Below are 24,089 nucleotides of genomic sequence, written 5' to 3' on the forward strand. Positions count from 1 at the left end.
TGGACATAATACCATTATAATACCATTACTGAAGATTCAAATTAATCAATATCTACATTTTGTGACATTTCACATGAGGAGGAAACATGGGGAACCAAAACTACATGTGAGATGGGGAGGAAAATGAAAGCAGCACTTGACTTCCAGTGCTGAATGATAACTGAGAGCTAAACTATACGAGACGAATTACATGAGAACACTCAAGTGAAGGGAGACGCAATGTTAGCTGGAAAGTGTAGTTTGGATTTCACCTCTCTCTACAGAGCCAGGGAGATTGCTCCTCAGAGGGTTTGTTAATTTCCTCTTTGCCTCCTCCAAGGCTCTGTCAATTATTAACAGACCCTCTGAGGAAGAATCTTTGCTGGCTCTGTAGAGAGGTGAAATTCAAACTATGCTTCCCAGCTAACATTGCATCTCCCTTCACTTGAGCATCCTTGTGTAATTCGTCTCGTGTAGTTTAGCTCTCAGGAGGAGTAGAGGAAACCATGGTATTACTGGAATGTGCCATGGAGATAGAGGAGGCAGAACAGCCAGGAGCCATGGCTGGAGAATGGCTAACAGTGCCCAGCATGGTCACAGGGCACTGATGTTACAGGCTCACTCTTGCAGCTGTTAGCAACTCTTTGGGTGCAGTTGCCTCCTGCCTCTGTCTATGCAGTAACTCGGTGGTGATGGACCTGAATGGCCTTCAACTGCCTGTTAGCCCCTCATCACTGTGGCTATGCCTGAATTTCCCACACCCCCTGAATTTCCCATTCCCTTTAGTTCACTACAAGAACTTCAGGATGTAGTGTGCAGAAAAACAGAATCCTCTCCAGGGAGTACACTGTGCCATTAATTCAGAACCTGCAAGTCCCTATGCCTATTATGTATGTAGGTAAGGTTATCTGGGAGAACTTCTACTGTTTATTTGTTTTTCCCAATTGTTTACAAAGTTGTGTACAGTAATGTTAAAAGCAGAAAATGAAAATAAAGTCAAGAACATTAAAAGCAGTAAGGAATCCAAATGAAAACAAACAAGACCTATCCATTACATCTAAAGCAGCAGGATAACTTCACAGATAAAACCAGAGAACAGCAGAAGAATTAGAGACTTCAGCAAGGCACAGTTCATAGTCAGCCACCTCCAAAGTCCTCTGGAAAAGTACAGCTTTCACAGTTTTTGGACTATTTTCCTGATCAGCCCCTTGTAGAGCACATTCCAGTAATCTAACTTGAATATTACCATGTCTTGTGTTAATGTGTCAGATCAGTCTGTCCAAGAATGTCCTGGCCTAAGCTGGAAACAATGCTTCTGTAATAGAGGTGTCAGGACCCCTAGGGGTCAAAGGGGTGGGTGGGGGCAGCGGGCACTTACATCTTCCGTCACACCAGAAAATGACATCATTTCCCAGTGTAACATGGAAGTGTGTATGCCTTCTCCCCCCTGTGCCTCCCCCCCACCAGCCAGGTGAGTGGACATTGGAGTGGGGGTAAGGACAGGGGATCCGCTCCCTTGTGGGAGGAAGGTGAATGATTTTCACCATTTCCCCTTTCCTGCTACAGACCTCTGATTTTTCCATCATGCTGTTGTGGGGGTCCCCCGTTCCTTGTCAACATCCATTTCAGGGGGAAGTTTGGACTGCAGCAGGAAGAGAAGGCAAGTAAGTTGTACTCCATGGATGGAAATGGGTGGTTCTCAGGCATTGAATAGTGCCAGTATACATGCTGAAGACAGATCTGCTGTGTAATGTATGTTATTAGCCCGCAGTTGCAAAATGAGTTGTAAACTTAAAACTAATAATAATAATAATAACAATAATAAATAACAACAACATTCAGTTTGTATTCTGCCCTTCAGGACAACTTAACGCCCACTCAGAGCGGTTAACAAAGTATGTTATTATTATCCCCACAATAACAATAACCACCCTGTGAGGTGGGTGGGGCTGAGAGAGCTCCTAGAAGCTGTGACTGACCTAAGGTCACCCAGCTGGCTTCAAGTGGAGGAGTGGGGAGGAGTTGCTGTGATATTTTGTATGAATTTGTAATATTTCAAGCATCTTGCAGTTTTTTAAGGTTCACCCCTATTAAATATACAGCCCTAATACTTTGCTACAAACATAAATAAAGTTTTACTTGATTGCCATTAGTTAATGTTATTAAAACAGTAGCGTTACTGAAAACTGCTGGACCACTGTTATGAAAATGTTCTTGGATTCTCTTCTGAAATCACAAGTTGCACAAATGAAATGTCACATATGTGGCTGATTTTAACACAGTTGCATTTATTGTATTTAAACATCTAAAGAGACACTTGCAGACATACCAGCAGATGTAGGAAACATTTGAATATCTTAATTGAAACCAATGCCATTTTTACTTAGGCTTTTTAAAAGGAAATGACTTAAGAATATTAACTATCAACTAATTAAAGCACTTAATTAGAGGCAGATGCTACTTAACAAATCATCGACTGAGAGAATGTGAATAGGGAATCAGTGACAGTAACTCATTAAACACAGCGGACAAAGAATGCCGTGTAAGCTTGGCTGGCTGGCTTATCTGCAAAAGGTGCCATAGCTGTAACATTACAACTGTACATGTTTATTGAGGAAACTTTCTATAGGGCCACATTACCGACTACATTTTTATGTGATGTAGAAGTTTAAGTGTTGGGCTAGGATCTGGGAGACCCAGGTTTGAATCCCTGTTGTGTTATGGAATCTTGCTGGGTGACCTTGGACCCATCAAAAGCTCTCAGGCCAAATCCACACACGCTCACCATCCGCTTATCTTGCGCAGTCATGGCAGTTGGGTTCATTCCGCTACCATGCTGTGCATCATCACATTCACCCTCCCAGTGCATCTTCGTGGGGCAGTCAGTTCTCCACACGCCACTGAGTAAAGCATTATAGTGGGCGGTTCCCTCCTCCGTCGTCAGCATTGAAGGCACACATCACTTCCCCCTTTTTTTTAAAAAAAAAGTTAATTTTGCGCTATACCAATATTCCAACTTTTAAGAAATGGCAAGGTCCCCTCCCCCTCAACTTTGATTGGCCCATTTTTTGCTTGTCACAGACCACTTTCTAACAATTGGCTGGTTGTTATGGCAGGCAAATTTGAAAATAATTTGTCACATTAAAACATTCTCCGGAAACCCTGTTGCTCACAAAGTAGGTTTTCCGGTATACTGACCTTTCTTTATTGTACATATGCGCTATGAAAGCCCTTTTTTTAAAAAAAAGGGCTGGACAAAAACAGATTTCCATCATTATCACGTGGTATGGAAAGGAGGCGCAATTGTGGCGCGGTGATGGCAGGGAACACGCGGAATGGGAAAGCGTGTGAGTATCTACTTGAACAGCACCATGGTTGCGAAAAAGGCGCAGAAACAAAAAGGAAGTGTGGATTCGGCCTCAGTCCAACCTACCTCACCTGGTTGTTGTGAGGATAAAATGGCAGAGAGGAGAATGATGTAAGTCGCTTTGAGTCTCCATTGGGGAGAAAGCTGGGGTGTCAGTGAAGTAAATAAATAATCAAGTACATCTAAACATTTTTTTAAACATGACAAGCCTAATTACTATCAGTTCTGCAGGTTTTGATGTGAAGTGTTTATTTCAAGTGCTGCCCTGTGCAAAAATGAAGAATATTTTGTCATGGTTTATAATATGTTTCTCCCTATATTGTTGTTTTTATATTCATGTAATAAAATGTTCAACAGCAAAATGGTTATGCCGTTATAAGTCTGTTTCCAAATATTTTAGTATTCCTCAGACATTTGTGTCTTAGGCTCTTGCCAAAGGTAGAGTTGGAATAGAAATTTTGAAGACATTTTACGAGTTTTTAAAAGCTCTTATTCCTGCCAAAGATCAACCTTTGCACAAATCAGGATGTATGAATGCTAGAGGGATTAAGGCTATTGTTGTCGGCTGAAATTAAGGGAGATTCTCCTACCACGGCCATCAAGCTAGCAGCTTTTGCCAGCAGTAAATTGGTCCATTTTGTATTAAAAAGCATGCTATTACTGTTACACGCAAATGGGATGCAAAATATTTCAGTAATTTCATGGAAATTGGAGTAATGTTTTACATGGCGCTGCATAAACCTTGGCTGCTGAAACCCTCATCACAAGGGGCCTTCTGGGACCTAATGTACTTAGAGTTTGCTCTACTCCATCAATCACTTACTGCTGCTTTACAGGCCCAGAAACATAGCTGGAAGGTATGTGTAAACTGTCTTGTGGTTTTCCTGGAGAACATAGGAACAGGAAGATCAGCTTGTTTTCTTGTCCCATCATGAATTAGCACTTTGCAAAACTGACAAGTCAGTAATACTGAGATACTTTACATAGTAGGTCTACTTTATTTCTTAAAATGTATGACATTCATATTAAATATAAAGGTTTTTTTTAAAATTAGCATGCATTTTGATATAATTGGATAAAAGGCAGATTGTGGTTTTAAAAATAGATCCCATTCCCCCCCTTCTCCCCTTTTCTTTTTGGATCTCTGGTTTTATTGCATCATATACAAATGAATCAGCATGTTATATAATCATAAACCCATCTTCCTCTCCTCTACTTTACAATAGGATATCATTATAACTCAAATAACCTATTTTTTTTAGCTTTGTAAAAATTTTAACAGAGCAGTAGTCACCCAACTATCTTTTTAAGAGATCTGAAGTTGGTGCTCAGCTGATTGGGGATCAACTGGCAGTCAGCTTCTCCCCACCCCAAGTTTATCTCCTAGCAAGGCTGGGATCCAGAAAAGTTTCCCAGGAGAAAGATAGCAAGCCAACTCCCAACTCATCCCCCTATCAGCTGGGAATCAGCTTCTGAAGAATCTGTTTGGCAGCTCTTCATATACCTCTGCCTGGGCAGAACAAATCTGTGTTCCATTCACCATCTGACTGAGTGTCAGATAAGGTATGTTTGGCTGCTGAACTGGTTTGCTCCAAAATTTGCATCATTCTTACTTTTGTAGTCCTTCCATCCTCTGTTAGCATCAGATTAAAATTTGGGAGAATTTTTTTAAACATACAAGAACTTTTTCGTTCCTTCTTATCATCATTCAGTGCTATTCTCTTTTAGTCAGTATTCTTGGTAACTTTGTAATCATCAACACTTATTTTATGCACTATTTATTCAGATAAGAATCTGGAAACAATCTGTGTTCTATGAAAGTTCAAATTTAGCCAACATGATAGTAGGTTAATCTCAAGCCCTTTTGTGGGATTTCCTGTTGCACCTAAAATACATTGGCTATGCTCATTAAGACAACACATTACTAAACTTCTGGAATAAGTTTTGTGGTTTACAACTTCACACTGATAACTGAATTATAAAAGTGTTCGTATGGTACCTGTTTTGTGTTAGTCATCAATGGCTTTTTCATTGGCAAGTGTGTTGCATTTATAGTCTCTTCTCTTGATTATCTCAGCTATGCGAAAAAGCTAAGCTATGGCGATTTCCAGATCCATCAACCACAATGAGTATGTTGGAAAATTTGCTACTATGCACAGCTTTGGCAGAGTTTGGCAATACATAATGCAGCATTTCCTATTTATTTCTACCCTCATTGCTGAAATTTTTGCAAAAAATGTGTAATTTGTAGTTGCTAAGGGAAGAAGGTTTGAAAAGCAGTCCAGCAGCCCACAAGGGAAATGTCCTCAAAAGTGAGTGTGTAGGAATGTGTCAGGGCTTGCCGCGGCTGCTGCTGGGCGTGGCACTGGGCGGTCTGCTCCTGACGTCACAGGGGGGCCAGGGACTCTGCAGGACCCTGCTCTGTGGAAGGAGGGGCGGTATACCTCACCCAGACTCCCTCTCAGTCCACTCGCTGGCCTGCTCAACCTGGCCTGCTTACCCTCTGCGTCCTCCTTCACCTCCTCCTTCCAGAACTCTCCTCCAAGCCTCCACCCTTGCATTCTACTGCTCTCACTCCACATCATCACTCCTCACTCACACCCACCCCCCAGAGCTCTTCCCAGCCACCCTTTATAGGGTTTCCTCTCTCTGCCCCGCCCTCCTTCTAGGCTTGTTCCTTCTCCTGACCGGGCCCAGCTGTGCGTCCCTCCAGGTGTTTCCCCCCAACCACTAATCCCTCCTGGGCTCCTTTGCTTTGCTGGTAGGGTGGGGTTGAGTGCAAGCCATCCCCAGCTGAGGGCTCCTTGGCCTTGCTCATGAGGAGCTGCCCCAGCCAGCCTCTGTGCTATTGAGCTTGCCTGGCCTTGCTCACGAGGAGCTGCCCCAGCCAGCCTCCGTGCTATTGGGCTTGCCTGGCCTTGCTCATGAGGTGCTGCCTTAGCCAGCTTCTGCGCTGCCAGCTCAGCAATGCTGGGCGGGGCTACCCATCTCCTACCCCAGAATGCCTGTGGCAGCCCCCCCTGGAGAGGCTTGGCTTCTAGCAACTCCTGAGCCAGGCTGCTGTCTTCTAGCCATGGTGTGGCTCTGGGCTGTAGAGGCTGCTTCCTCTCCCTGCCAGGTAAGGGCTCTGCTTGGGTTGCTGCTGCTGCTGCTGCTGCTGGTCCCACATTCCCCCTGCTGTGGCCCTTTCCCTCTGGCCTGCTTAGCCCCCCTTCTTCCCCCTGGAAGGTGGGACTGGCTGGTCTCTCCTTGCCCCCTCCACCCCTCTGAGGTTCTGGCCCTTTACCCCTTCCCCCTGGAGTAGGTAGGTTCTGGCCCTGGTTGCCGGCTTGGGGGGTGGGGTTGCTGCCACCCTTTTGTCCCCTGCTGTTCCCTCTTGTCAAGTCTGGGGGCTGGGGCTCAGACCCCGGACAGAATGGACAGAAAGAAGAAATAAGAAGAAAATATATAAAAAGGGGAAAGGAGTGGAACACACAAGTATGTAAGAAAGAAGGAGATTAAGTGGGTAGTTATATATGGTGAACTCTGTTCAATTTGAATTGCAAGTGGCTCACCAGTTGAAAATAATAACTGTTAATGCTTAAAAAATTTTTTACTGAATGTTCTAAATAAGTTATTATTTTGTGCATATACATTCTTGCACTGAGAATTGCCAGTCCGGGACTGTAGTGCAGAGGTAGAGTAAGGAAAACTGCATGTTGATTAAGTTGTTTGGCAATTTTTAAATCAGTTGAGTGGTTTCTGCATTGGGCTTTTTGTTCAAGTCAAAGAGGGCTTTTCTTTTCTCCTCAAGGACTTGTGATTTGCTCTTTTTAAAAGTCACATTGAGATATTACACAACCCTGTGTTTTTTTTTTAACCAGCCAAATTGATTGCTGAAATCAACAGTATGGTTGCCAACATTTCTAGAGAGAAATGTCCTGTCATTTTAATAGAGGTTTAAATGGGATGTGATTTAGCAGGTGTTGTTATTTACCTCTGTGTCATGAAAAACTTCACCTGTCCATTTCCATACATTATACCTCTATTAAAGGGACAGGACATTATTTCTCCAGGCCTGTTGTCAACCCTGACTGGAAGCCAGTTTGTTTTATAAATTACAAAATTATAATTTACATAACTAGTTGTCATCACTTTCACCAGTGCTTCTGAGCATGCACCAACTACAGTTATTGGCTGTGGACCTCTCATCTGATCATGGTAGGAGCAAAAATAGGCACATATACTCATAAATTATCTTTAACTATGAATGAAATTAGAATTTTGAAGTAGCAGAACTTGATATAACACAACAGGGCATTGCAAGCTAGAAACATTTGTATATTGAGCAAGGTTTTTGTGAACTTCCATTTTATCAATATTGTTGCATTGTGCAGATAAAGTAGAGAGGCTGTTGGAAAATAAGGCAAAGATGAGAGCTCCAGGATAAGACTATTGTTGCCCAGAGCAAATACATAGGATAACACATTAGGATGTTGTTGGATAATGTTGACCTTGGGTGAATGTGTGTTGGTGAAGGACTTGCTTTCATTTGTAATGCTCACCTAACATATTAAAAAGAAACTGTGTTTTGTGTGTGTGTGTGCACTCACCATTCTTGGAGATCTCTGTGCATTTTAAAAATTGCCCAGAATGGCTTGCAAGAGAGGTTAGGGACATAATGATGGCACTACCTGAGAGAAAAATAAGGTAGACAGGGTTAGAAGCACCACCAATCGATGTACTCTACAGATACTTTCAATTACCCATGGGATTTTTGTACATCTGGAAAAAGGCAGGGCTTTTAGGAGAAGAATGGTAACCATTTTTCGGTCACTGCAAGGTGCTTCTTTGCAATAGCAAAAACAGTCTTAAGTTACATGGCTTTGTCTAACTGGTGAGGTTACTGTGGCTATGCATAAGCCCTATTCACAACGTGATGCATCAGCAGCTGCTGCATTTTATGGTTTGATCACAAGTGAGCTCCTCCCTCCCATTACTTTGTCACCTCCAGCAGTTTCTCTTTGGCTAAGTATGAATCGTGAATCCATTTCATGGGGGTCAACTTCAAGTGATAGCAGATGGCAACATTAAACAAATTAAGAGAAGTGAAGAGATTAAATTAATCATTATGGTTTGGATCCAATCTTATGACATCAGAATGTGGATCACAAGAGGAAGTAGGTTCATTGGAAAGTGAGAATAGTAGAACTGCTTTTTTCCATATACGCATATTACAATTGCATCCAATTTAAAATATATAGTAATAAAATTAAAATATCACACTGCCATCAATGGCTTGTTTGTGTTGGGATTTCTGCCAAATGATGTGATCTTTATATTGGAATTACTTTCGCAGCACATGGTTGATTAGTTTTTGGTAGCATATTGCATTGCGAGAGGTCGAGTTGTTCATAAAATCGTTAGTGAAATATTAGAAACAATTCTAAACAGCATAAACCCCAAAGAGATGGAATAACCATTATAAATTATAGCCTTGTTCCATTTGGTTGTCTTCAGTCAGATAAGACAGGCATACTGGTAGTCTGGATTTTAATATGTCACTTCAATATGTGGTCCATGACAGTATTTCATCGACTTTAGGTAATTTTAATGTTTAAGAGGCTATGATTACATGCCACTGTATTTTCCATAAACCAGTTAAACTCCTGCCCTATGAGAAATGATAAAGACTTGAAATGATTACAGATAAAAGAGAAAGTGCCAAAGCAGGATTACAGCTGAACATCAAGAAGACAAAAGTAATGGCTATTGAGGTTGACAATGAAGTTGTTGCAACCTTAAGGTACAATGAAGAAACTGAAATTCTTAAAGATTTTCTAATCCTTGGCTCCATCATTAATGAAAAGGGAGATTGCAACCAAGAAACCAGAAGGTGATGGAAGCTTTGGAAAGGCAGCCATGAAGGAATTTAAGAAGACAAGTGAGGACCCTCAAAAACTCACAGGAAGCATCTCATTTTCCCCTTCCCTCCGTGTCCTCTTTTCCTTCCCTATTACACCCCATAGCTTCTTTCCTTTTCCCCGCTTTCTTTTCTTCTTCCCACCCATCTTTGTCTTCTCCCATGTCTTCACCTCCCCTGGCAGCCTCTCCTCTGTGGCCCAGTTGCATGGTGCTGGCTGATCTGGGCCCAGTTGCATGGTGGGGAAACTGCAAGGACTTGCTAGGAGTGCTTCACTTTTCCCTATATCTCCTCTTTCCCTCTTCCTTACAACTTCCATATACTCACTTTTCCTACATCCCTCTCTTCATCAAACCCGCTAAACAAGTTAACTTTTTATCTTCCCGTATCGTCATTTATATGTCTTAATTTACTTCTCTGCTTGTCTCCTTGTCTCCTTGTCTTCATATTATCCTCATAGTAACCCTGAGAGGTAGGTTAGGCTGAGAGTGTGTAAGTGGATCAAAGTCACCCAATGAGCTTCCACAGCAGAGTGGCAATTCAAACCAGGTTCTCCCAGATCCTACTCTGAAACACTACCACTATGCTACATTGGCATTTGTTGGGGACTGCAGTTGAACAGTAGTAAGCAGCTGGCCTTTGGTGAGTCATGCAAGTCATGTGGTATCAAGTCATCCAGTGGTTGCTTCTAGGCCTGGCCCCATTCCCTGACTTCTGTTTGCCTCTGTCGGGCTAAGTTGCAACAGTGTCCCTTCCTTCAGTTGGTTTGGATAAGAGCCAGTTTGGTGTAGTGGTTAAGAGTGCGGGACTCTAATCTGGAGAACTGGGTTTGATTCCCCACTCCTCCACTTGAAGCCAGCTGGGTAACCTTGGGTTAGTCACAGCTTCTAGAAGCTCTCTCAGCCCCATCCACCTCACAGGATGTTGTGGGCATAATAATAATATACTTTGTAAACCGCTCTTAGTGAGTGTTAAGTTGTCCTGAAGGGCAGTATATAAATCGAATGTCATTATTATTGATGTTATTAATTAGTATGATTCACTGATGGGATGTTGGTCCCCTTGCTTTCCTTTGGTTCCAGGGGGATTCCATTCCCTTCCTTCAGTTTGCAGCTGTGGGACTTTCTCTGAGATGAGCTCAGCTTGCTTTTAGGAGTGTTCCTTGGCTATGGCAGCCTTGCTCCAGTCTGTTTCTGCAGTGGGAGTCAGCTTTGACGTTTCCCCCATAGGAAACAGTGAAGTGGATGAGGGTACCGTTTTAGGTGCCCATAGATTGGACATTGGGGTCCAATCTTCCTGAAACTGAGGGAGTCTTTAGAGGACAGTCAGCAGTAGCCCCCCCCCCAAATTTGGTGGAGTTTGCTTGAAAAATGCCACCCCCAGCCCCCCAAATAGCTCTCAGATATTTTTCCTATAGGGAATAATGGAGATTGGGTGGGAGCACCTTCTTTAGGGGCCCATAAAATTGCCCCCTGGGGTCCAGTCCTCATGAAACCTGGAGGCCTTTAGAGAACAGTCTTGAGTAGGTGTCCCTCCAAATTTGGTGAAGTTTGGTTGAAAGATAATCTCAGTCAACTCTCCTCAGCCCCCTGTTGATTTTCCCATAGAAAACAATGGCCAAATTTTACTGAATTTAGTAAAAATTCAGAATATCTGGTTTTTGATTTGGAATTCTCAGATTTCACTAAATCAGCCCAAATTCTGTATTTTAATTGGAATTCCAAACCAAACTGCACATCCCTAGACCAAGAAGACAAAGCTCACTGCAAAAGGCAATCATGCTAGGAAAAAATGAAGAAAGTAGGAAACAAGGAAGACCTAACATGAGATGGATTGACTCAATAAAGGAAGCTACAGCCTTAAATTTGCAGGATCTGAGCAAGATTAATGACAGGACTTTTTGGAGGTCATTAGTGCATAGGGGCGCCATTAGTTGAAAGTGACTTGAAGGCACATAACACACACACCTATGAGAGGAAGGTTTGGGGAGCTTTTGTTAGCTTCAGCATGATTTCCCATTCCACCTTTCTCTCTCTTTCTGCTACCAGCATTCCACTACACTCCAGTGTGACCAAGAACCAGAATACATCCCCCCAGTACATGTTTATTCAGCAGACTTGTTCGTGTTTTAAAAACTAAAAGTAAAGTCAGAAGTGATGTCCAGTAGAAAGCAAATAAACCTAATCTGATTTGTCAGTTTGTCAGCAATAGAACTTCATTGACTAAATAATTGACAAAGAAGCAATTATTTATCGGTATTGACTTCTGTCTTGTACGTGATAGCTGCAAAACCAAATTGTTAAAAATATCAAATGTTTTATTGTGTTTAGGCATGCTTTATTGAACATTTTGAATATACTTGATTTGTGTGACAGAATGATTGATCAGATAAATCACATTATAATGTGATATGGTGAACGATCAGTTTTCTTTACCTGTATTAAGGCAATATGAATTCTACAAAAGTCTTAAAGACAAAGAGGGTTTTTTCACCAATAAACTGAGGTTGAACATTATGGGAACAGTCTGCTTTCTCAGATATGTTAAGGACTCATGGTAACTAGCTGCCTAAAGATGAAGCTGGATCAAAACCATTTTTGACATGAGTATAAAATGTTATTTTAAAAATCTTCTGCTATTCTTAAAAGAGGTCAACTCCTAAAAGGATTGTATATATTTTAGCAGTGACTCCTTTGATTCCCTGTTTTTTCTCTCTAGAGGTCTGCGCTAGAATCGTTAATCAGATACATCTTGGGCTTTCAGACTGGTTACAATTCTTTGTTTTCAATAGTAATAATATGTTGACTTCTCTTTAATGCTTACCTGCATAAGAGAGCCCCTTTCCCACCAAAGGAATTCAGTACTCTTTGACACAGTTTTGGTTACTGATAAAGAAATTGAAGGAATGGTCTGGCTAACCCCTTGAAAAAAATGCTTTATTTAGGTATCATCAACAGAGTTTCCCGTTCTTATAAATTTATATAAGAATGGACAAATTTGCTAGCATGTATGTCCTATTGATTTCAGTGGAATGTAAGTCAAAACTATGTATTACATGAGCCCTGGGGATACCAGTGAAAACATTGAGAGATCCCCTGCACCCACTCCATAGCACTGGCTGATGTTAGTGACAGAATGAGAAACTTAGCATGTAATGCTATTGTGACTATGCTAGACCTGTTGGGGAAATTGAAAACCAGTAAGTCTCCAGGTCCTCATGGCATAAACCTGAAGATTTGTAGGTAACTCAAATGTGAAATTACTGAACTAGTAATAATATAAATTGTCATTAAAATCAGCCACTGTACCAGAGGGCTGGAGTCTAGCAAATGGTACACCAATTTTTAAAAAGGGGGTCCAGGAGGGAATGAGGAAATTACAGGCCAGTTACCCTAACATCTGTCCTGGGAAAATTAGCAGAAACTAATAAAATATTAGAATTATTAAGGACACAGATAAACAAAACCTGTAGAAGGAAAATCAGCTTGGTTTATTCAAAGGGAAGTCCTGTCTAACCAGTCCTAGGGAGTTCTTTGAGAAAGCGAACAAACATGTAGATAGCAGTGACCCGGTAGACATTATATACTTTGACTGTCAAAAGGATTTTGACAAAGTACCTGACCAAAGACCCTTGAGTAAGCTTAGCAGTCATGGAATGAATGGACAGATCCTTCTATGCATTAAAAACTGATTAAACAAAAGGAAGCAAAGTGTATGAAAAAGACAGTTCTCTCAGTGGAAGTAAGTAAGCAGTGGGGTTCCACAGAAATTAGTATTGGAGAGGGTGCTATTTAATTTGTTCATAAATGATCTGAAACTGGGAGTATAGTTTATAGATGACACAACATTATTTATGGTGCTGAAAACCAAGGCTGACTGTGAAGAGCTCCAGGAAGATATTCACACAATGAGTGAGTGAGCAACAAGGTGGCAAATGAAATTTAATGTAGATAAGTATAAAGTGATGCACGATGGAACAAAAAATCTCAAGTTTAAGAACATGGTAGGGAAAGAGACCTTGAGGTCATAGTGGATAGCTCAATGAAAATGTCGACCCTGTGTGCCACAGAAGTGAAAAAAAGCAAACTCTATGCTTGAGATTATTAGGAATGAGATTAAAAATAAAATATACCAACATATAAATCTATAATGCGGTCTCATTTGGAACAATATGTGCAGTTCTGGTCACTGTATCTTAAAAAGGAAACTGCAGAGCTGGAAAAAGTACACAAGATGATGAAGGGATTAGAGTACCTTTCCTCAGAGGAAAGACTGATGAATCTGGGACTTTTCAGTTTAGAAAAGAGATAGCTACAAAAGGACATGGTAGAGGTTTATAAAATTATAGGGAGTTGACAGAGATAACTTTTTCTTCCTCTCCCCAAATTCCATAGCATCAATTTGAACCTCTGCTCCATTGGTACTTCAGATCATTTTCAAATACATGAGGGCATTTGAATACTGTGGGTTTTTTTAAGCATCAGGCTGTGCTAGACACAATCACTTTGATAACTAATCAGTTTACATTGTTTTTTATACAAAACAACAGAATCTAATTTATTTTTCTGCCCATCTGGACTAAGACTGCTCAATTTGCGTTAAATTAGCAATGATAGACTGCTCCTGGCCTTTTTTTCCCCAGGAGAAGAGGTTGATAGACAGCTGTGCAGAGATGCTATCTATCCAGTCCCCATCGTTTGCGATGTTCCATGCCCAAAGGATTGCGTACTCAGCACGTGGTCTGGATGGTCCTCCTGCTCACACACCTGCTCAGGAAAAACCACAGAAGGAAAACAGATGCGTGCCCGTTCTATCTTGGCTTATGCAGGTGAAGGTAAGGTCATCTTCAGCCATTTTGGTATATGGTGATGAATTCTTAATATTCTGTTTCAATTATGAGCAGTATTGGGAGGAGTGGTTAGAAGGAAATAATAGTTTTAACATATCCTTTTGACAGTATGCCATTCCTGGTATTGTAAAAATATGAATTCATGTGTGTTGGTTATATTTTGCAAGGTACTTCTTCATCTTTCATTTCTGGGTTCAGTTTGGATCCTGCTTTCAAATTAAATTGCACTATGAACATTAATGGTACATGCACATCCTTTAAGTTGTAGTCTTCAAAACAGGCATCTTGGTACTGCAATTGGCGTCAGCAAATATTTATTTAAAGCTGATCCGATACATGACAGGTTGTAGACTTTGATTGTAATTGATATAACAAAGCAAAACAATGTTTATATTGCTAAATAAACTACGGTGAGGTTATCTTCCATCCGTTTATCCATAGTATCCTCAGACATACAAATTTATATACCTACAAGTTATGCTACTTCAATCTTTGCTTATCTAAGCAACCACACTTATGAAATTGTGTGCTGTATTCCTGTGAAACTTGGTTCTCTTGCGCAGTTCCCATTCATTTTAACAGAGGCTGCATGGAAACCTTTTTTCATTGAGGGCATTCCTTAATTTTTGGAATGCCCTGTCCCAGGCTGCTAACAGAACCTGCGATACATATATTTACTTTACACGGGCAAGGTATCATATAGATACACATGAATATATTAAGCTGCCTTATACTTAAACAGACCATCTGTATATCTAAATCACTGTCATCTATTCTGGTTGCCCATGGCTTTCTAGGGTCAGGTAGAGGTCTTTCATATCACCTACTACCTGATCTGGTTAACTGGAGGTGCCGAGGATCGAATCTGGAATCTGTAGAAGAGATGCTGTACCAGTGAGCTATGACTTCTTCCCATGCAAACAGTCCTTTCAATGGCAGCAGCCTCATTGTCTAGATATACATACAAATCTGGCTCCAAGAAAATATAAGCTAAGCAAAGCAATCTAAGCCGAGAAAAGTAGAAAAGACAGTGGAAGAATTATTAAAAACAGCATTCATATATATGCTTTGGTAGTTCTGCTTTCTTCTTTGTAGCTGAATTTAATGTTCCTTATCTTGTGATGATGATTGAAAATATATGAAATGTAGGTGTTTGTAGCATACAGGGGGGATATATATAGGTGGGAGAGCAAATAAAACTTCAACGCTTTTGAGCAGGAAAAGGCAGTTCAGTGCCTGGCTGCTGAAGAAGAATACTGCTGCTGTCTTTAAATTTATACATGTGCTCAGGTATCATGAACTTCTGAGAACACTAGGTGCTGAAGTCTTACTGAAAGAAAACAGTATTGGACATCATTGGCAATATGGATGGAGACCACTGGGAACCTCATCTAACAGCAGTAAACACATAGGGTAAAAACAAAGTTTCAAATATGCTTAAATACTTTTACTAAACTTGTGCCTTAGAGAGTGCATAGCATTTATGAATAAAAGATAATCTTCCGGAACTGTAATATAATTTCCAGGCAGCTGACCTGTCACTTTCACTTCTCTGATTACATTCCAAATTCAAACCTTATCAGTTTAGATTATAACTTTTAGGCTTCACTTCAATCAAATCTGTTGTCATCCTTCTGCCAGTAAATCCATTATGCAATTTTGTCATGTGCTATCTGACAAATAATGGCTGTCTCTTCACCTTCAACAATGCATAGCAATGATTTAGCCATTCCAGTGGGACATATTTATGTCATTGTTCCTATAGGCAGTAATCTATCGGAGGTCATTACCTGGTTTTAACTCACATAACAGATTGCAGCTCTTTATTGTGCACAACCTGATTAGCAAAAAAATGGCAATATCTTTGCACTTTCAAAATTTTTAATAGGGATGAACTTTTACCAAATGTTGGAATTGTAAAAATAAACAGTGTTGAAGGGAAGGGGAGAGAAGCCATTGGGGAACTAAACGGAGATGAAAAACAGTACAACTATTAAAACCGTTTTAAGTAAATTTGTATTGATTGATATTAGAGCAGTGCAATTTGTCTTCCCAGCATATGTTGATCAGTTACATTTTGTATGATTTCCTGCATGCCTCTTTCCTACCTTTTGCCTACTGGGATGCCATTCAGGATTGTTAGTTTTAAATAATTATGATGATGATGATGAAGCACTATGGCAAGTAAAAAAAGAATGAAGTTAATTAAGAGAAGGTTGCTATACCATACACCCAAATAACAAGAAGGCAAAACTAATGGTTTAGGGATGGGATGGTTTCTAGATCTAAACACTAAAGCTGTAAAGCCTGAGAATGTTTTCATCGGAGCAAGCACCATTGAATAAAATGGGAATTACTTTTGAATACACTTGCTTCAATTGTTCTCTAAAAGTTCTTCGCGGGGGGCATTTTTAGAGAAGAAATTGATAAAAAGTATATTCATATAAAAAAGGTTATACACACTTCTGCTACAACTCACCTCTTAGACACTGATATATTTCTGTGTGACATTAAATCTTGATCTCAACAGAAATACAGGTCATATGTATTGCTTTCTCAGGACCTAACCAGAGGTGACATTTTACATGTGTACTTTTAGAGGTCATCATATCCGTTTGTTTAAACCCGTTGCCACCAGGAAAAACACCATCGGTTAGGAGAGCAGAGGGTGCTGCTGGCCTTGCCTTTGCTGAGCATGTCCTCTGCCACTCCCACGGCTATCATCCCATTTTTTTCCTTCCCACATCACCGAACAAGCCTTAAAGGGGAAACAGCCCATGTCCCCTCTTTCCTCCTCTCCCCCAGTTCCTGCCTCATCTTTCCCCCCAGCTCCTTATTTCTTTGTCTCATCCGAGCCCAGTGGGCTCTGGGTCTGGACTGGTCACCTGGGTGGGGGTGGGAAAGGGAAGAGGAGAGGAGAGGAGAACACCTGTGGTGGTAGCAGAGGAGGATGCGCACGGTGAGGGCTGTTCTGATGACAGTGGCACTTTAGTCTCTCAGGTCCTAACTCATGGTGTGTTACACAGCACCAACAGGTCTAGCAGTAACCAGACAGACATGACCTTTACAAGCAACCTATAAATGTACACACATGTAAAATGCCCCTTTCAGTTAGGGCCTCAAAGTGACATCTCTTTGAAAGACATTAGCACATACCTGAATCCATTCAATTCACATTGTTCTGTAACAAAGATGAAAAACAACAAAACCTGTTGGGGATAAAAAGAAGAGATAAATTTTATTGTTAATTAAGTGCTATGTCAATGGTAACACTCTTTAACACCTGATTTCTTTAACATCTAAATGAAAGTCTAATTTTAGAACTGAAATCTATGAACATCAGAAAATATTCTACACTGTGGGCCAAGCTACACATGACGAATGACACTTGAACAGCAAGTGTATTTCTCCCTGTTCACTTGCCCTCCACTCAATCCACTTGCCGTTCAAGTGTCATTCGTCATGTGTAGCTTGGCCCTGAGGCCGACGGTCGGTTCATCTAGCTCAGGGCTTTTTTTCAGCAGGAATGCAGTGGAACGGAGTTCTGGAACCTCTTGAAAATGGTCACATGGCTGGTGGCCCCGCCCCCTGATCTCCAGACAGAGGGGAGTTTAGATTGCCCTCCGAGAGCAATCTAAACTCCCCTCTGTCTGGAGATCAGGGGGCGGGGCCACCAGCCATGTGACCATTTTCTCCGAGGGCAACCCACTGAGTTCCACCACCTCTTTTCCCAGAAAAAAAAGCCCTGATCTAGCTTAATATTTTCTATGATGGCTGCCCATGTGGCTTCAGGGTGTCAGGCAAAGCTCTTTCTCAACCATGCCACCTGAGATTCTTTAAGTGGAAATGCCAAGGGTTGGCATTGAGCTGTGTGTTCCAGGACGAGGAAGCATTACACAGTGGTATGTTATTTAAGCCAGGCTTATTTCAAGGAGAATGATTTGACTGAGCGCTGCAAACCAATGGGGTTAAGTACAAAGATTCTTAATGAAATTCATCTTCTTGTACAACAGAAAAATTGCTTTTTGCTCCACCTTTCCCTGACAATGGGCACCATATAATATCTGTGGAAGAGGGGGTTATATTGTCCTAGTTAACTTTGTTCTGTTTAGAGTTAACAAGCAGGGATCTGTTAGAACTTGTGGAGGAGGAGGGGGCATCTTATCCTACCCATCTTTGCTTCCTCTCCCCCCACCCCTTCTGTCTTGTGGGCACAGCGAGTGTAACTCCCTCCCTCCGCCCTCCCCCATTGCCCTTTTTCTCTCTCGCTGGCATAGGCTCAGTCTCTGACCCCCACCTCCTCTACTGTCTTGTGGGCACAGTCTTTCCCTTTCTCATCCTTCATTTCACTACACCCTCCACTTGGGTTGCTGCCACTACACAGCATTGATTACCCAATGCCGAGTATGTGTTTTGAAGCTTCTCCCTCTTTCTGCTATGGCAGCTGCTGCCAGTCACTGGATTTGAAGTGAGTGAGTACCTTGCCATCAGGATTGGTAAAAGGTGGGGGATATAGGGGGTTTGGTGAAGAAGGCTCTCAGCTGTCTTCCCCTACCCTCCCACCATGTCAATTCCTAGGCAGTTGTCTCCTCAGATGCAGACATCTGCTTTTGTTTGGGGGGGGGGGGGCTTTTGTTATGGTTTGGGATTTTTCTGCAAACCTGAGAGAGAAATATCTTCATTCTCTCAATGTGGCCCTGATCCATGGATTTAAGTATCCACAGATGGAGCCATGTTGCAGCACTCAGTAGAACAGAGATGGCAGATGTTTCTTGCTGAGACAGTTTATAATCTGCATGAGGTTGGCAAGATGTAGATGGCAGGACTAGGCAAGCATAATAGGTGAGTAGAGGATAGTAATGGGCTAGAGAAGGCTCAGGCAGCAGTTAGTGGAGCCAGGAAGGTGTGTCTAAGTTGGTAAGTCAAGCAATGAATGATTAAAAACTGGGCTTTTAGTTGAAAGTAAAACCTATTGGAAAGAGAGGTAGTGCTGGATCAGCTAGGAGTTACCCTTCCTGCCATCCTTCCCCACCACTTTTCAGAAGAAGTAATTGTTCTTTATGTATGTATTTTTATTTATTGTCTCCATTTAAAATTCGGATTTTTTCCCTATTGCTCTCTTTTATTCTCCCCACGAATCCATTTATCTGGCCTGTTGAGGGATGTAGATCCACTTGTATAATCCGTACCTTCTGTTACTCTCCTCACCTCAAGCCCTTGGCATATGGCAGAATATAAATTTCAGAAGAGCTTTTTCTACAGAAAGGAGGAGGCTATTCCACGGGTTTGGTGATTTATGAGACGCAATTTTAACTCAGAAACATTTTGTGTTTGGTGCTGCTTAATTTTTCATGATCTTAGAGGTTGAGAGACATTCAAAGGTTTATAACGAAATAAAGTTAAGTATTAAAGTTACTTTATGTTACAATTAAGAGCCAGAACATAAATTATATGCCTTTGTTGTCCCATTTTGGAGTATTTGAGGTATCCAAAATAGTGCTGAACTCCAACACTACTGAAGAGTAGCAATAGCCTCTGAGAGACAGATGAAGCCAAATTTAAATTCATGCAGCTCAAGAGATAAAAGATTTTTGGATTCAGTACAACTGCTACGATGTAGAAACTGGTTTAGGTGGGAACACACGTCTCTTATATCTGTCTAAAGAAAAAAGTAGATAGCTAAAAGCAATTCACTTTGGGGTTCAAGCAATTGTGATAATGTATACTGTTAATCAGGGTTAGAGATGGGCACTAACAGAAAAAAATGAACATGATGTTTGTTGTTTGTTGCCATCCACGAACAACAAACATTGATGAACATGACCTGTTCACGAACATGTTTGTTGTTCGTGGGGGCCAGCAGGCTCTCCTCCAGCCATCAAGATCCCTACCACACCACTCCCAGAAACCCTACCTGAGCAGACAGCAGGAAATGTACCAATAATAAATAATAGCTTGGCCCCAGAGCCTGGCAGCAGCCCTGGAATCTGAAGGGGTAGATCCTTACCGCACCACTCCCAGAAACCTTACCTGAGCGGGCAGCAGGAAAGGTACCAGTAATAAATAATAGCTTGGCCCAGAGCCTGGCAGCAGCCCTGAAACTTGAAGAGGTAGATCCGAATCCCACCATACTAAAAAAAAATTCAAGCTCCAATGCATTCTCCCTGTCTCTCTCTCAAAATGCCAACTGTCTCTCCCTCACTGTCTGCATAACCAGAGCTGGGAGCTCCCCTCCCCCCTGCTTTTTGCTTCCTTGTAACAAATGTGGAGCTCCACACTTGAAAGGAAAACCTGCCGATCAAGCTAAATTGGGCTTAGATTGGGGTTTCCAGGGCAACAGCAGGAGTTCAGACAGAGTTCAGGAAGTCCCTGCCTCTGGTTGCCAAGGGAATTGATTTCAGGTGACAGATTGTCTGGCTTGACAAACAACAACGAACAGCAACGAACGAGGCTTGCAATGACCACCTGTTTGTTTAGAATGGGGCCTCATGAACAGCTTGTTCACGAACAGCATATTGGGCTGTTTGTGGCATTTTTTAATTTGTATTGCTGTTCGTGCCCATCTCTAATCAGGATAGGTTTAAAATCTAATAAGAGAAAATGATCATCCTGTCCAAAGGCCAAAGCCTTATGTACAGCATGGCAGAAATTCTCACAGTAGAATTATTTGTCAATATAACACTGTTACTTGCCTTTTTTCTCTGGATTCATGGAATAGTTTAAATAATGTATGAAAATGCTTTCTGTAAGCTTCTCAGCTGCTCACAAGTGTCCTTGCCCAGCTACTTACTCTCAGACAACAAAATAGTCAAGAAGTTATCAAACAACTTAAAGCTATAACTTCTGAACTCTGCAGATATAAAATATGTTTAAGCCAGTTCATTAACACTTACCTACTTCCATAGGCTCATATTTGGTCACCCATTAAACCTATACAGTTTGGTCTCTCTCCTTTTGTTGTGTTAGTGGCCAGCTACCTCATTCTAAGAGCCATGGCATGAAAAAGGACATGTTTTGTTTACCAATCCCCCACAGCTGCTTTTTACAGTTACCAGTGTTCCTTGCCATATTATTTAATATAATAGTTTATTATACTATGGTATAATTAGCTTTATTATCTATTTATTATCTATATTTTTGTAATCTGCTATTTTTCCCCCTTAAAATCTTAGTGAACTCCTGGATTTAAGGGATCAGGGTTAGTGAACTGTTTCTCCAAAGCCTAACTACACATTATGCTTTATGGTTGTTCTCCATGGGGACTTCTAGTCAGACTTTTAGTCAATTTTCAAGCCTGTGAGGTCCTCATTCAGATTGGGACTGTGGCACACAGGGAGAAGGGTTTTCTACTAAAATGAAACAGCCCTTGGGGCACTGTTTGCCCCATTGGGGACTTTACATGTATTGATGAAAAGCTCCCCATGAAAATGGTCACATGGCTGGTGGCCCCGCTCCCTGATCTCCAGACAGAGGGGAGTTTAGATTGGAGTCATTTTGGGTTGGTCCCAATGCATTTCAGAACTGAGTTCCCAGTGGGAACTTTGTAGCAGATGTCTGATTAAAAGTTGCCATGGAGGACAAGTGTAATTAGTAGTTAGGCCCTATGCCTTATAGACTTGATAGGTTGATTCTTTCATTTTTTTAAGGCCAGATGTTCTTATTACAAATTTTTTGGATGTACTGCTAACCAGAAATAGAAGACACATTTGTACTTTATATCTGATTTTATATAGCATTTATACATGTGTGTTTCAAGTTCCAGTTTGCTAGTTTCATCTGCATAGCCAGTTCATGCTTTTTCCTATTGTGTTCCTTGTGTCTGCCTAGATTATATACTTTCCAAAGAAAGCTTTTCTGTAGCTTTATTGCCAAACTAATTTTAGGCCTGAAAGCATTTAGCTGATTAACCACTCTAATGAATAAATTAATGCTTTGATAGTAGATTAGCAATGTAGTACCAATTAATATTCTGTGCTGTTGTATAGGCATGCTCTCTCAGCTGCTAATGGGTGTTAAAAGTTGTTTAATTTTAATTAATTGAATACAAAAGTAACTGTCTGGGATCTCATATATGAAAGGAAGAAAATTGTGTTATCCTCTGGGATTGTTGAATGAAAGGAATTTATTTGTCTTGATTCCGTCTCTAGAGTCTTTTTGATGTTCTTGTTATGTTCCCTTCTGGAGTTCTAAAAACTCTGATTTGGAGTAAATCCTTTTGAGATAAGCAGATTTATAGCTTGTATGAGTTCTATGTGCACTAGATAGTCTCTGCTTTGGAGTACACTTCTTTTTTCTTCCATTTGCACAGGGGCCTCTTGAAAATTATTGACTTTGCACAAATGGAAGTGTGATCAATGGCAGACTATCTAGTGCCCACAGAACTTGTTCATAGAATCCAGATTCTGTGTGTGTAAATTTATAACCCAGGTTCAAATCCACACTCACCATGAAACTCGCTAAGGTGACTTTGGGCCAGTCACTGTCTTTCAGCCTAATTTATCCTACAAAGTGATTGTGAGGATAAAATGGATGAGGGGAGATAATCATGTTTGCCAGCTCTAAGCAAATTGGAGGAGTGGCAGGATAAAAATGTACTGAATAACCAAATGAATCACTGTTTCTAGAACTTCAGCTTTAGGCAAAGTGGGGGCAATGATCAGTAGTGGAACTCAGCTTTTATTATTCTTGATTAAATGGTCAAATTGGTGCAGACTAGATCTCAGCTGTCCTAAGAGATCAATATGTTGCATAAGCATTTTAACATATATCTGCTCCCATTTGTGGTAGAACCCTTGAATCATATCTGTAAACATTTAGATGATTCGTGTACATAACATTTAGAAAGGGGTACAGAAGATGATGCAGTCAGATGTTTTATTTATTCATGTTTTTATGCCCATCCTTCCTCAGTGGAGCTCTGCATTATGGATGGTTGGTTACCTCATCCATTTTGTTTCACAACAACACAGTGTGGTAGGGTTGAACCCTGAGAGAATGTGAGTAGCCCAGGGTCCCCAGTGAGATGTACAGCAGAGTGTAGATTTGAAATTTGTTCTCCCTTGTTTATCTCTCTAACCACTATCTAAATATGGATGTGGATCCAATTACTCTCTTCTGTCAAGATTACTTGCTTTGATTGAGAAAGAGTTCTTCCAATGGAGAGACATCAGAGGAAGACTTTTTTTTAATTAAAGAAGTTCTTTTTGAACTCCATGGACATGAAATACAAAAATAATAACTTTAATAACAACAACATTCGATTTATATACTGCCCTTCAGGACAACTTAACACCCACTCAAAGTGGTTTACAAAGTATGTTATTATTATCCCCATAACAATCACCCTGTGAGGTGGGTGGGGCTGAGAGAGCTCTGGAAGAACTGTGACTGAACCAAGGTCACCTAACTGGCTTCAAGCGGAGGATCAGGGAATCAAATCCGGTTCTCCAGATTAGAATCTCACTGCTCTTAACCACTACACGAAACTGGCCCTCAATTAATTAATAACATTATCCAGCTAATGATTCTTTCTTTCTTTCTTTCTTTCTTTCTTTCTTTCTTTCTTTCTTTCTTTCTTTCTTTCTTTCTTTCTTTCTTTCTTTCTTTCTTTCTTTTGCAGAAAGACCTTATAGTACTGTTAACCCTTCTCACTCCTGTTTTGGTATTAAATTTAAAGACTTCAGTTTCCTCATGGAAGAAACAAAATCAAAATAAGGATTTCTGAGTCAAACTGATGAGGCTGTGAAATTCAGTAGCAAACCTAGTTTTCACAGATTTGTCTACAAATGGGGCCCAATTAAGTTTTCACAAAAGAGGATTCCTAAGATCTTTAAAGTAGTACCAGCTAGAAATCAGAATAATGGATATCTCCTCCTGTTATTACTGGTTCTGTTACTGCACCTTAATATTTACTTTTGACTAGAGATGGGCACGAACAGCAATATGAACAAAACAAAGCCACGAACAGCCCAATCTGCTGTTTGCGAACAAGC

General features: G+C 40.9%; 1 protein-coding gene across 1 annotated transcript in view; it reads left to right on the forward strand.

Moving 5' to 3' along the window:
- THSD7A (thrombospondin type 1 domain containing 7A) overlaps positions 1-24,089 on the forward strand; it is a 378,974-nt gene that overhangs the window by 246,913 nt on the left and 107,972 nt on the right. The window contains exons 9-10 of the mRNA XM_054991106.1: positions 13,891-14,082; positions 16,310-16,312. Coding sequence (XP_054847081.1) covers positions 13,891-14,082; positions 16,310-16,312 — 195 coding nt within the window. The remainder of the gene's footprint in view (positions 1-13,890; positions 14,083-16,309; positions 16,313-24,089) is intronic.

The sequence above is a fragment of the Eublepharis macularius genome, chromosome 11 (genome assembly GCF_028583425.1).
Source record: "Eublepharis macularius isolate TG4126 chromosome 11, MPM_Emac_v1.0, whole genome shotgun sequence".
Taxonomy (NCBI): Eukaryota; Metazoa; Chordata; class Lepidosauria; order Squamata; family Eublepharidae; genus Eublepharis; species Eublepharis macularius.